This window comes from Pyrgilauda ruficollis, unplaced genomic scaffold (assembly GCF_017590135.1).
Source record: "Pyrgilauda ruficollis isolate IOZ18807 unplaced genomic scaffold, ASM1759013v1 scaffold110, whole genome shotgun sequence".
Classification (NCBI taxonomy): domain Eukaryota; kingdom Metazoa; phylum Chordata; class Aves; order Passeriformes; family Passeridae; genus Pyrgilauda; species Pyrgilauda ruficollis.
In genome coordinates, this window is record NW_024509211.1 from 1,446,272 (window position 1) to 1,461,292 (window position 15,021).

Below are 15,021 nucleotides of genomic sequence, written 5' to 3' on the forward strand. Positions count from 1 at the left end.
TTCTATGCCTAGAATGCTTTAAAAATCTTGGTTTATCACCCAAATACACATATTCTGGTTTTCTCCCTGCTTTGAAGATTATCACTATTTAAAGATCCAGGAAGACCCAGTAGTTCTTTGTGTAATACCCATCAGGGACCTCTCTGACTCTGCAGTTTTAAAATGTGTTAAGGCAGGAGAAGTGTTAATGCTGAGGTGAGGAAGGAGACAGGAGAATTACTTTCCCCCCCCCCTTTCTCTGTTCTTTCTCTTTTCACTTTTTTCTTTTCATTTTTCACTTTTTTTTCATAAATAATATATTGCATGGGATCTTCTTATTTTATGGGTTGAAAGTAAGTGTAATTTATATAAGGGAAAAGGAGACTTTTTTCCTCCTTTCACTGTGTTGAGATTAATCTTAGTAAATATGGATTTACAGTGAGCTTTTATGCACCATCACATATTTGTCACTGGTAAATCAGGGCTCAGCTCCTCATCTCTTTCATTTGGCATGCCAAATTTTCTTCTTAGAGAGTCATATTACTATTAGAGACATTTGTTTTTAATATTAGAAGTGGAGGTTGCAGGTTCTCATTCATCAGGAGGCATTACAGTATGATGGCTTAGTGGCTGCTTTTTGGGGCTTGTGTTTGTACTCCAGGGGAAAAGGAGGGAGGCATCTTTGGGAAAATCCAAATATTTTAACTCACCAAGTCACTTCTCTAACTTTTTGGGAATGGAACTTTAACATTAAAATCAAGACATCTGTGAGGGTTGTCTGTACTGCCCAGAAATACCTTCCAGCTTTCAGCAGCTGAAGTTAATGGGAGTGTAAACACACGTGTGACATATGTGTAAACTATTAATGTCTGGTTTTCAGTGCTGGCAAGTTCATTAGAGTTTTGATTGACTGCATGCTCGTTAACTTTTGTGAATTTGTCTTTTCAGACTGGAGACTTTAAAGAACAAGTTTGATTTATTTTAAGAAAAACAACCAAAACACCAAAACCCAACCCAAACAAACAAACCCCTAACCTAACACGTATCTGCAGAATGTTTCCTAAAGATTTTTGTTTAGAGGAGGAACGTTTCTGGGGTGACATTAAAGAAACCTGACGTAGGTCACAAGTAAATTTTTCAAGTATTAGCATTGCCACTGGCTCCCTGCCCTGTGCAGCACAGGCAGGAAATATGAGCCAAATCATGTTTTACTGAGCAGTTCCTATGGCTTTATACCTCTACAGATTTATGATTTGCTAAGCTTAGAGTTGTATCAATTAACTACAACACACTGAGGAAGGAGAATGTGGTTTGTGTGCTGTCCCACATCCACAAATGTTTCTTAAAGAAAAAAACCTGACAGCTACCTCAATGACATTGCCTTCCAGAAATGTACCATAACTTAATTTACTGCTTATTTATTAGGATCAGGAAGAGGAGAAGGATGAAATTCCAGAATTCCTTGAGCCTGTTCTGGAACTTAATGGCCAGTTTAAAGTTGCCTCACCACAGCACAATGGTCCTTTGTTTCCTCCAGTGGCTTCTGCTCCTCAGCAGCCTGCTGATATTTTGGATGAACTGATTCAAAAGAGAGAAACTATAGAAGACAAGTTGGTAAATTGGTGAGTTGCAGTTTAACAAAGTGGCAAAGAATACATATGGAAGAAGGAATGATTCCCTAATTAACCTTCCCCTTTTTCTCACCTCCATTCCCTTATCCATTTTCCTTTGAGCTGCCTTGCATTTTATGTCAAGAGTGCTCTTTTGTGAGCTTTTAGGTGTCTTGGTGTTTGCTGATACTTAAATGGGTTTTATTCTGCCAGGGTGGAACAAGAAATAATGGCAAAAATTATCAGTGAGATGTGCCCAGCTCAGACAGAAACAGTGCCCAGCACTAGCAGCTCCATGAAGAGTGAAGACAGTGAGGTTGGAACCCCTGGCATTGGTAAGTAGGAATTATTGTTCTCTGCAGATGGATTATCTCAATTTTTGACTAATTTTAACAAGCTGTGCAGGTAGCTGTTGCCTCAGCCTAAAGGTGGATAATCCTGAACCAGTGAAACTGAAAAGCTGCAGTGCACACTTGAATTTATGTGGAGGCAGAGCCAGTGTAACAAGGCCATTGAAAGAAATTATCTAAAATAAAAAGCAGACTCAGAATAACAGCACTGTACAAATCACCTTCTGTTACTGGCCACCTAAATCACATTTGGCAATTTGCTGAGCCTGTAATGTTTGTTTGCCTTTTTTTAATAGATGTGTCAAAAGTTACTTCTCTTTGAATGTGTGAATGAATGTGTGGCAATGGAGAGAAAAGCATTTCTCCTGTGATGTCACTGCCCTTTGCTATTGCCTTCTTTTATGCTCCTGATTTGTTTCTCTGCTGTTGTTTATCTGGAAGGTTAAAAAAAAAAGACTTTTTGCAAAGGAATGTGTAAAATTCCATAGAGAGTGGCTGCAGTACAGTACAAGGATTTTAGGAAGTGAGACCTGGCTGTGTGCTTCACATCCCTTCATTTTCAGTTGAAGTTGCAGGTGGTGGAGGATTCCAGCTCTTTGTCAATGCTGGTGTCCCTGTGGACTCAGAAATGATAAATCATTTTGTGAAGGAAGCTCTCAGTGAAACCATTGCAACCATGCTGGGTAACAGCCAGGCTCAGAGAGCAGTTCCTGATCCTCCTCCTCCTCCCAGCACCACCTCAGTGATGGTAAGTCTGTTTTATTCAAGTTTTTCTGCTGAAGTTCTGCTGGACTTGCTGCCTAATTTCATATTGTTGAAAGATAGTGTTATTTTCAACCAAAAATAGTTATTCTGCTTTCTTGCAAACAAATGTGAGATGAAAAAATTAATTTCCTCATCTAATAAGGAATGGAAGCTGAGAGCAATATTATTTTTGGTCTTATGAGCTTGCAGCCATTCTTTAAGATCTGTTAAAATGACTGTTAATTCTTTCTAAGTTTTGACTTCAGTAGTTTTGAATAAATGCTTAATTGATGAGTAGAGCTTCCTGTAATACAGGATAATTTCCTGTGTTCCCTTTGATAATCAAATGACAGCTGGCTCTTACTTTGATAACAACATGACTGTGCTGCAATCTGGTGCTGTGTAATGTCTTTGGGATGCTTTTGGAAATTGCTGTGCTTGGAAATCCAGCTATGGAAGGCTTTGTTGAAAGTGGGATCAGTCATTCTGTTCTGCTGCAGTGCAGTTAGCCTGAAACATCTCCTCCTGCCTGCTGCAAGGGACAGAGGTGATTCTATAGGCAAAAGTAAAGGTTTCGCTGCTGAGGGCTCAAGCTCAGCCCCCAGCATCTTTTCCACTCCATTAGAGCTTGAGAAGGGCCTGATGTTCATCTCAGCTTGTTCTTCTGATGCTCAGAAACCTCTTCTGTTGTCCATTCTACATTTCCTGATCTCCCTTTTGTTTCTCTGTCAGCTTAAACTGAAATATCCTTTAGCTGAAGTGGTTGGGTTTTCCTTGCTATATATGTTTGTGCACTTGAAGAGATGAGTTCTCTCCTCTTTGGCCTTTTTTGATTAGCCTAAAGAAAGCATCAATTTTTTTACTCTTGCTGTTGGGCAGCACTTTGATGTTTTCCAGTTTAGATTGGTTTCAAGCACAGCTAATACTAAAATGCTAATAAACATTTTTAATAATAATGTGGTCTCCAAGATGGGGTTTCCTCAATGCCCTGAGCTGTAGTAGTGATTCTCTCCTGCCTTTATTGGAATCCTAGGTAGCTAATTATGTTTTTTAAAGTCTTTCCACATTTTTTAGCATGATAGCACAAGTTAAAGGATAGCTAGAAAAATTTTTGAATTCTTCTTTTTCTATTTGTACTCAGCTTATGGCAGAAGTTCTTGAATATGTAGTTTGTGCATTCTTGATTAGTTTATCCATTCTTGATTTCTCCCTTCCCACTGTGAATTTTCCTATCTAGAACTGAATTTCAGCTGTTACTGAGTTCTTTGGTGTTCAGGATGTCACACAGTTGGGTGTGAGCTGCCAGATGTTCCTCTAGGTTCCACCTCCCATGAGAAATTTTAATAAAAATCATCAGCCTGAGGACATACTCTTCAGAAACTAGCCTGGAAGTCTTCCTATAGCCTCACTGCCTTGCTTTCTTCATGAAATGTCATAAAACATGTCTGGGAAAAACCTACAAAGGTCCAGCATATTCCCCCACAGCAGGCCAAACAACAGCCATCATATTTGCTTGTCAGATTTATGTCCATTGCTGTCATCTTTTTAAGGAACACCCTAATTCTGTTCGTGCTTCTTTTAGTGCTTTGCTGTCTTGATTATTGCTTTGTTTGTGATTTTCTTTCAGCTGATTCATCTTACCATAAAATCATCATACTGACTCAGTTTTATCCATGTAATGAAATATTTTCTTCCTTAACATTATCTCAAATGCTTTATTAAAATACATATAATAATGGAATTCATATTTAGACTGGAGATTAGGAAGCATTTATTTACCAAGAGAGTGGTTAAACATGGGATAGCCTTCCTGGAGAGGTGGTTGGTACCATTAAATGTTGGTTTTTGGGGTTTTTTTACCTCTGTTAAGGTTGGGATTGAAAGCGCTCAAGATGATATTTTGTGCTCAGACTCAAGTATTTATTATTTCTTATCTATATCAGTCTTACAAGTTGTGAGTTCTACAGCATTCTACTAACAAGCTACAAAATGGCTAACTATCTTTTTTTATAAGGTCTTTTAAGGCTAAACTATCTAATTAAGAAATGACACCTAAATTATTTTCACCTTTAACTCAATAACTTACCACCTGGAGTCTGCAATGCAGGCTTTTCTAACTAATTACAAAATAGTACCCAAACCCATGAAGAAGGTGGAGAAGAACAACTAGCCACTGTCTTAAAACTTCTATCTTGCTTTTTATGTATTGCTATATTCTAAAACTTTAAGTTTTCTACCTTGTGATATTACACACTTTTATTCAAACTACACACCCATAATCCCAGTGCTATCAATCAATTTTGGAAGCTTTCTCCATGGCTTCAGGTCAAATACAGTATTCTCTTGTGGGTCTGTGCCTTTTAGCACAGGAAGTTTAAAATTCTCAGCATCCAGGGTTCTAACAGTTGGTATCCCAAACCTGTCAGTATTTCAGGGGCATTTGGACAATGCCTTTAACAACAAATTCCAGTTTTTGATCAGCCCTGAATTGGTCAGGCAGTTGGACTGGATGATGACTGTAGTTCCCTTCCAGCTGAAATAGTCTGTTCTGTTCTATACATAATGATTTCCCAATTTAATAATTTTAATGCTTAATTCACTGCTTTTAATTAATTTTGTCCTGGTGCAGCTTCCTAGAGGAGTTCGATCCATGGAAGCAGCAGCTGTTGCTGTTGTGTGATGAGCTGCCTTTCCCTCTCTTCCTCAGCTCTCTCTGGGGCTCCTGGGAAGGCAGGAATTCTGCACAGAGATTATAACTGTGGTTATGATTTTTCTTCCCCTCAGGAGGCTCCTGTGCCTACTCCAGTGCCAACACCCCAGGCCACACCACCACCAACACCACCTTCAGAAAAAGAACTGCCTCAGGTGAAAACTCCAGATTCATCTCCATCTCCTCCAGAGATGAGTGAGGATGTTCATGGACATGAAAAAATTAAAGAAACAGGTATTGAAAATAATAATTGAAGTTTAGAAGTAGCAAATATGCTTTAATCTACTGCCTTTAATTTTCTTCTTCAAAGAAATGTTATCTCTCAAGATAAATATTCTTGAGGCTATAATTCAAGTGGCAACTCATGTTCTACAAAAATTTATGGGCTAATTTATATAGAAAGCAAACATCTTTTATTTGGTAACAGTTCTATTTTCAAAATTAATGCACATTTCTATGGTCTGTGTGATTTCCACCCCTCCCAACCCCTCCACAATTTCTCACATCAGAAAAATAGCTGTCTTTTGCTCCTTCCTGTGCTTGTAATGTTAATTTAATCAAATGTACACTCTTCAAGTAAAGCAACTTGATTTTTTAAAATGCAGAGCAGTCTCCCTTGAGGAAGAAATTGAGGTTTTATTCTGTCTTCTTCAGGTGCCAGCACTGTACTTAAAAGAAGCAATTCTTAATCTAGTCTTTATAACTATCAAAAGGTATCACAAAAACTGCAAGTGCTTGGTAGAACTGACTCTCTCTGTCTGAGATACACTTCCTGCTTTCCTTTCTGATCTGAAATTTGGCTTCCCACGTGCAGGAGTTGAGATTGCAGCTGTCCTGGGCCGTGTTGTCACCCCTGTGGTCACCCCTGTGGTCACCCCTGTCACCACACCTCCCCCAGTAGCCACACCGAGCCCTCCTGTCTCAGAATGGGATTCCCAGGCTGAAAAAAGGGAAAGTCCAAAGCTTCCAAACCCGTGGGATGGTGCAGAACTTCCTCTGGAAGAAGAGAACCCCAGTCCTGTCCCTGAAGAACCATTCTGTCCTAAGACTGTGTGAGTTCAACAGGCTGCACAATTTTCTTGTTTCTTAAAAACTGAAATATGTATATTCTTTCTACAGATATGCTCAAAAAGTCAGAAAGAAATGCTTAATGTATACGTCAGGAGGCATTTGAGATAAGGCAGGATTGGGTTTTCATTTTTTTCATTGCTTGAAGGGCAGTTTAGAGAAAAATACGAAATCAGGGCCTTTCTCAGGATTTATCAGCCCTTATTCATTACCCTGCTGAACACTGTACTTAGTAAACTCGTATTGCTACACCTGCCAGTAACACATAGAGTGAAAATGAAATATTGTGTTATTAGCATTTAAATTTTTGTGTTACCTCCTTGGGAATACACATGGTAATTTTTAGTTACAACCAGAAACTCACAGATAACATTATTTAACCATGTTAACTGTTGAACTATCCTGTAAAATGCTTTGCTCTCACGTTAGAAAAAATAGTTCAAAATCAGTTTCTTTTCAGAATTAGTTCTTTTCAGTAAAGAACTAGAATTAATTCTTTTCAGTATAGAATTCAGGTGTTGGTCTGCACTGAGTGTGTCTTGTTGTATTCACAGTGCGCGTTCTGTCATTGCAGGGAGATGTCAGTGGCCAACGATGAGGAGCCAGAGGCCTTGGTTTTCCCATCTCAGCAGCTGCCAGGGAGGCTCTGTGAGCCCCTGCCCTGCCCTGCCCAGGTGCCATCACCTGTGCCCACGGTGAGCTCGGGGGTGTCCACCCAGGAGAGCAGCCTCACCCCCACAGGCACTGAGACCACGGACAGACCCCTCTCAGAAGGAGAGGTGCTCTTCCCCTATGGACAGCCACTGCCTGCAGCAGGTAACCAACTGTGGAAATCAGAATTTGAATTACTTCTTATTCTTATAAAGCTGCAAGCATTAACTTGTGGTTTGTGAAGATTAACAAGGCCTTGTTGTTCTTTTTCCCGTCGCTGAACAAAATGCTGCTGTTTATTAAAGAAAAAAGATTCAATCTGCTCTTTTGTCATGAGATCAACTTGGAAAATAATTGGGACTTGTTCTTGCTTAAGTACCATGTGGTACTACTACATGTTTTATTTATTGTGAAAGTGTAAGAAATAGGAAAAGAAATATGAAAATATGTCTTCATAATAGACATCCAGCAGTAGGAATTTCCAAATCTACTAAAGCACAGTGTTGCACTTAAAGAATGTTGTTGCACTTAAAGAATGTGGCTTGGGTTTCCTGTCATGTAACTTGAATGTTTTTAATAGTTGTAACATAAAATATTTTTCAGCCTTAGCAGAAGGAGGATTATCTTTTCCAAACCTTGCTGAGAGCTTATCCAGTACTCTCCGAGATGCCAATGAAATGGTAAGGAGCTCTTTCATAAAGAATCACAGATAATGTGGGTTCCACCTTGGGCATCCTGCTGAATTGGATCTGCTTTAAACATTTTCACTCATCAGCTTTTTTAATTCACACTTTTAAAATGCATACTCACAAGGAGTGTTAGAATTTCAGAACACCAAAGGAAAAAAAAAACCCACCGTGTACAAACTAATTCATGATTTTTAAAAGTTGGATAATTTATACACTTCTGTAGGTGAAAGATAGATATTATGCACTTTCATTTCTTTATTGTTTCTAGTTTTAAGGCATTTTAAACAGAATAGAACATTGCTGTGCTCTGAGCTGTTGCAGCTTTGAGCCATCTTTTAATTGCTTGCATGATTAAATTATTAAAGTGGGTTAGCTGAGGCTGGAGTTAGTTAAAGCTGCTTAAAAAATCAGAATAGTTTCTTATCCAATGTCTGCTGTAGTCCATGGTTCTGGAAGCCTCCCAAGTCAAGATATTCTCCATTCCCTTTCTCTTTTGCTATTCCTCAAATGCCTGGACTTTCCCTCTCTGACTTTGTGTAAAACCTCTTGGTAAGATGTAGCTGTGACATAAATTATAGGAGACATGATGGAGAAGAGAAAGCTCTGAAGGGACCTTACCAATGTATAAATACGTGGTGAAAAGAAGTAATGAGGAATGAGCCAGTGAGAAACAAGAGGCAGTGGACACAGGATTGAATTCAGGAAATTTGGTTTAAACATTAAAGATGTTTTTACTGTGGAGTGGCCCAAGGGCTGCCTTGGGCAGCTGGGCTGGGCTAGACATCCTCCAGAGGTCACTTCCAAGCTCCACAAGGCAAGTTTAATGTTCTGGAGCAGGAGTCCCCTTCTCCTGGCCTGTCCTTCCTACCCAGAGCTGCCCATGAGCATCCATGATTCCATTCCAGTCATAGCATCAGAGAACATCCTCAGCTGGAAGGGACCCACAGGAATGACCAAGTTCCAGCTCCTGGCTCTGCACAGAACCCCCCCAAAGCAAAGCATCCCCCACAGTTGTGAGACTGCCCTGGACTCAGAACTTCAGGTGCCTCCTCTGTCAGCCACACTTCTCCCCTAAACTCTGGGCTTAAAACTCTGATAACAGATGAACCTAAATTAAAGTTCTCTTCATCAAAGGAACACTTGCCTGCTGAGATGTTCTTCCCTCTCTTTGTCAGCTGGATTGGAACTCTTTCTAGTATTTCTCCTCCTTCTAGTATTTCTCCATCCTCAATCCAGGCTGTTTGGTTGAGGAAGGCAATTCCTTGCTGGTGAGAGCAGCTCTGCAGCCAGATTGTTGCTAGCAAAGGATGTGTGAGGATTTAACTGTTTGCCTGATCTTTGGAGGCCTGAAGGGCCTTGTTCCTCTTTAAGTATTGCAGTCTTTTGTATCAAATAAGGAATGTGCATGTCTGTGGGTAAAAGAAAACAGTGTGTCATCTGTTTGCTTATTTTTAAATGCTTGAATTTTCATTACATAATTTTTCAGTGTGGAAACTTACTGTTAAAAAAAGCTTAGTTGTGAACTAAAGCAAGAATGATTCAAATTCATACCAAAAACCAGTTTTGGAGCATGTAATATGTGGATTTTTGTGTTTGTTTCTTTGTTCTAGGATTATGATCCTCCAAGTGAAGGGCAGGTGGTGAGGAGAATGGGTAAAGGCTGTCACAGGGATCCTGTCCTGGCTCTTTTAACCAAATTAAATCAAGCACCTGTTTTTGTACAAGAAAGAATAGAGCACTTGGAGGTAACTCACAGTCCTTAGCTTTCCAGTACAGTAGTTTTGAAGTAATTCTTTCCTGCTCATAAAATATCCCAAATTTATCCTTCCTGTTGGCTGTAGTACAGCTTCATACACTTCATTCCCTGCTGCAAGTGATCCCACTTCTGTTGGTTTCATTCTTGTGTAAAACTCTCAAGAAACACTGAAGTCTCAGTGTTAATAAACAAACAGTATATCATATGTACCTCGTTTTCCAGGTGTGTGACTGTCCCCATGTCCCAGGTTTGTCCTGTCACTGGGAGTACCAGGGAATTTTCTGTCATTTCAGCAATACAGGTGGAATGCTCAACAATACAAATACACTGCATTTAACAGCCACAGGAGTTTTAGGGAGCTATGAAGAGCAACTCAGCAAGTGTTTACATGTACTTTGCACATGCTGTTGATACTGATCTTGGAACAAAACCTCAAAAATTCCTATTCAGTTGGCAGAAAAAAAAGAGACTCAGAGAAAAATGAAATTATCTGCATCACAGTTTTTTTTGTCACACATCTGAGTTATTTCTGTGTTGGAAAATAGCAGTTTGGCCTGGGTGTTCATTCTAACTGACATAGCTGGAGGAATGCTTGAGGGAAATGAACTTTGAATGCTGCAGCAATGGTTCATGAACACATTTATTTACAGCAGATCTTGCTTTTTTGTGATGCTACTGATGCATATGCAGTTTCTTCCTTCTGTCTTGGTCAGTTTAGTCTAAATAATTACCAACTTGAGTCACCTCCTTGGCTGTTCCTTTGTCTTTCTTTATTTTGCTAATGAGCTCTGGTGGCTGGACTTGGTGAAAAGCTTTCTCCAGTGTTAACTCCCAAGTCTGCCTGTAATTGCAGTGCCATTTTCTCATCAGCACTGCCAGTTACAAATGCAGCTCTGCTTTGCTTTTTCCTTTTCTCACAGTGACAGACCACTCAGTCTGTCCATCCAGGGCATTCATAAACTCCCCTTCTCCTTCAGAGGAGAATCAACATTCTCCTGGATGTTCCCTGTATGGCCTTAGAGTGATACTGTGCACACATGTATGTGTGTGTGTGTGTTTGTGTGTATTCCACCTGTTTTCTGACATGGAAGCAAGCTGGGTTTAACTTACAGCTTTAAAAGTCAGGATCCAGGGGACCATCCCTATTTTTAGTGCCCTCCAAACCCACTTGAAAACTGAAGCTTTTATCTGACATGCGGTGCAGAGAGTCAATAGCTTTTAGATGCTGCCAATGTTTCAAGGTCAGGCAGTCAACAGTGGCCAAATCTATAATATCAAAGGCTTCATGTGCTAAAAATGTAGCTTGAGTTCTGATCATGTAGAGATACCACTAACAGAATAAATGATGTTTGGCTGCAAGTGTTTCTTTTCTGTCCTTCTGATAAATGTAGATCTTCATTTCAAACCCAGATGATATCTCCATGGCTTGTTTTCTTCATCCAATGCAAATAGAATAAACTTAAGTTTAGAAAAGCTTTCAGGGTTAATGTAATTAGAAAAAAATATCTGGGTTTGGAAGACTTACACTGGGTTTTTATATGTGCTGTGGTTTTGGTGTTCTCTGCAGGATTCTGATGGCAGCATTGGGGAGCTCAGTGAAGGTCAGAGGCCAAGGCTGTCCAGAGTACAGGAGAGAATCCTGATGGGAAATTCCATTTTTATGGAGCATCCAGCTGCTCAGAGCTTTGGGAACAGACCACGCCAGGGGCTCCGTTCTGCATCTCCAGGGCAGCTTGCCCAAATTGGAGGTACAGTTAGATTCTTATTTCTTCTCTATGATATTCATGTGCATTCTGAGGATTTTCCATAACAGAATCTGAAATAATTTCAGTCCATACATTCAAAATCCAATATTTACAGGCAATTCCTACAAAGAAATTATTAGTGTTCCTGTTTCAAGAACTGGATTTAATTCAAGCCTTGTCTTCACTCCTCTTAGCAATTTCCTACAATTGGAATAAAAATCATGGCAAATACCATTTGCCTATACAAAAGTTAACTTGTAAAGTGTGTATCTTATTCTTTTAAGTCAAATTCAGTTCTGAGTAACAGATGGAGGCAGTTTCCATTGCACAGGTGTTAGCACCAGCACTTCAAGCTGCTTCTCTGTGTCCCCTTGCTCAGCACTGCTCCTCTTTGCTGTTATCACTCCATCGTGGTGATTCTGCAGTGCCTCATAAATGGCAGTATATTTTAGCTTTATATATTCCTCTAATGATATTGAAATTGATTTTTTTCACAGATGGATAGCACACACATCTTGTACAAAGCAGGGAGTTACTGTTGGTAAAGCAGGGAAATTTATTTTATTTCAGTTGAAAGTAGTGCTGAAAGCAGTGGTCCATCCTTTCTCCTCCTTATTTTTTATCCCTGGTTCTCTGTTGTTATCTGAAAATGTGATTCTATAATTGTTTAATGTAGCTGCTGCAAGCATGTTAAAAGTCTTTATTTTGTTGACTGTGGTTTTAAATATGTTTAAACTAAACTGAAATAATTACTGAGCTGTTGCAACACAAACGTGGTTGCACTGATTCATCAAAAGTTGTGTAAATTAAAGTGATCAAACAGCTGCTTTTCTGTCCTTTTAATTTTCACATTTATGAATTTGACAAGAGACGCTTATCTCACATTATTAACCCTTGACCAGTAGGAAGTGCATTGAAATTAAATGTGTTTAACACATGGCAAAAACAATCTTGGAGAAAATAAAATATTTGCTTGGTTTTAAAGTGATTAACATTTGAACTGGTCACACAGAGAGTAACCTTTTAAACCAGCTGTGACCTAACATTTTGGACAACTACACCAGTGTCAGCCTTGAAAATATATTCTGGTACTTTATACATTATCAAACTTTTCCTTTAAAGTAGTTTGTTGAAGGTTGTTTGAAAATAGGTTGCATGAGATTTCCTGAGATAAGGGATTTCTGTGAGTCACTTGTCTGACTGTGTTGGTAGAGGTCAGTCAGCACTAAGGACACTGATGGAGCAATAAATCAGTGATCAGATCATCTGCAGATAGTGCAGGACAAGGGGGAATGGTTTTAACTAAAGAGGAGACATTTAGATTAAATGTGGTGAAGAAATTCTTCCCTGTGAGGGTGGGGAGGCCCTGGCACAGAGAAGCTGGGGCTGCCCCTGGATCCCTGGAAGTGCTCCAGGCCAGGATGGACAGGGCTTGGAGCAGCCTGGGATGGTGGAAGGTGTCCCTGCCCATGGCAGGGGGGTGAACAGGATGAGGTTTAAGGTCCCTTCCAGCACAAACCATTCTGGGATTCTGGGATTTCTCTGGTTCTGTAAGTCTGTAATGGTGCTCAGGAGCATGGAGTTGGAAGATGCCTGTTAGTGGCAGAACCTGTCCCTATGTCTGTCTGTCCTTCTGCCCTCCTTATCCACACTGTCCATGGCTGTACCTGGCACAACAGGGTTGTATCTCCTTGTATCTTTAAAAATAATTTTGAAAAATTATTTAATTCAATTCACTATGCCCTTTAACTGTCCTGTAAATATCTTAACACTTTTCAAAGCACCTCCTGCATGTGATGATAATCCACCAGCAGTGTGTTTCTCTACTGATTTTTAAGGTCATCTCTAAATCTTGTAGTGCTGTTTTTAGTCTTTATTGCAGCATATTTTTGAGAGGACATAGACTAACTACCACAGGGCAATGCCCTGTTCTTTTACATAATTTTTATAATCCCAGACTGATTTCTGTTGCATTCTGATGATTTTTAATTTAGCTTCCCTCCCTCCCCACCTCTGAACACAGCACAGTAATTTGTTGCATTGCTAAGGAAACAACATTGTATAAAAGCTTGGATCTGCTTTCCAGACAGGAGTTGTTTTCATACCAAGAAGGAACAGAAATCCTTGTTTCTAAGTCCTTTTGTTACTGAAGTCAACACTGAAAGAAAACAATCTGGTTTTGCAGGGAGGGTCGGGTGAAGGGTGGAAGGGATGATCTGTGATTGTTTCCACTTTCCTTCCAAACCTTTTTTCTCTCTGCACTGGGATGTGATTGCCTGTCCTTCAGTGCAAGTCAACTATTTCCTGACAGCCACAACAGCTACAATGCAGGGCCATCATTTTATTTGGAAATTATTTTCAGGGCTAATACTAAATAATAATAATACCATGGGTGGTGGAGCTCACATATTTCAGGGTGTGCATCTCTGCACATGAAACCTTGCAGTGGATACTCAGTTCCTCTGGCAGAATGAGTCACCCACAGAGGTGTCTGTGGGAATTTTGGGGATTGTGTGTCTGTGGGTTGTTTTCAGTTTTGTGACCAGTTTTTATTGGTATTATGGGAACACGGTGTCCATTTGTAGGATGGAGCAGGTGTTGCTCATGTGGGTACATAACAGCATCTTGATGATCAGTCATTTATAAATCCTTGTTTTCAATGCTAAAAGTCAGGGGTATAAAAACCAACATGCAAATGAAATGTGGCACATGCAGTCTTAAAGTGAACAATAATTACAGTTAATTAAGCAATGATTATAGTTAATTAGGCTTAAAATTCATTCTTTGGCTCTGTATGATAGCAGAAGGCTAAAGTTAGTTCATGAGCTGTCAGTTCATTTTTCATAAAGATGTTTTACACACTTGCAGGCTGCAAAACCATGATAAATGTTGGATTAGAGAGCAAATTATCCCTTTAAAAGAGACTATATACAGGTTTCTTTTAGTTCATATAGGAGTGAAACATTTAATGAAGAAGCTTTTCCAATTTCTTTGCAGTAAGTGTGATAAAGCTCATTAAGCATATAATGGTATGATGAACTGTACAGCTCTGAAGCTTTCTCAGATGCTGCCACATTACAAATCTACAGATTATAAAGCTGATTTATTCTTTCAATTTCCACAGACATGTATTTCTTATTTCATTTTTATCCCCACAAGAACAATTTAAGGGGTATACAATGAGCCATGTAAGGAGGAAATCATTCTCTTTAACATTGCATGTCCCCTTGTTGGAAGTTTGAAAGGCTGCACATTCTGCCATGTGAGCTGACCAGGAGATTATGGCTCCAGCTCATGAAGGAATTTTTTTCTCTCAGCAGAAATTTTTGGAGATGCAGATACAAGTCCTAGTCCAATGCTTTTGGCTGAACTGGAGTCACAGCCAGGTTCAAATCCTGCTCTGCCAGCAGCCCAGCCAGGCTGCAGAATGACACCACTCCCAGAGGATCTGTCCCAGGTGAGCTGAAAGGATCTTTCCTGTGCCTAGTCAGAGAGAGCAAACTGAAACCTGGGAAAATAAACTTTCCTGTTTCACTGTCATGCCTGACATCACAGAACTGGTGCATTAAAGTGCATTCAGCTGAGAAGGGTCAAAGTGCATGTGTGCAGTAAAGGTGACTGTGTTTCCTGTGACAAATCCTTACAAAATCCCTTCTTTAAAGCTCTGACCTTCTTTTTTAGCTTTTCTGCTCTTCCACACAGCTTCAGTGGTCTCACAG

General features: G+C 39.7%; 1 protein-coding gene across 1 annotated transcript in view; it reads left to right on the forward strand.

Moving 5' to 3' along the window:
- KIAA0586 (KIAA0586 ortholog) overlaps positions 1-15,021 on the forward strand; it is a 66,912-nt gene that overhangs the window by 24,314 nt on the left and 27,577 nt on the right. The window contains 10 exon segments of the mRNA XM_041476598.1: positions 1,405-1,601; positions 1,803-1,924; positions 2,503-2,687; positions 5,468-5,627; positions 6,208-6,445; positions 7,036-7,277; positions 7,716-7,792; positions 9,412-9,546; positions 11,125-11,305; positions 14,623-14,759. Of these exon segments, the coding sequence (XP_041332532.1) occupies positions 1,405-1,601; positions 1,803-1,924; positions 2,503-2,687; positions 5,468-5,627; positions 6,208-6,445; positions 7,036-7,277; positions 7,716-7,792; positions 9,412-9,546; positions 11,125-11,305; positions 14,623-14,759 (1,674 nt within the window).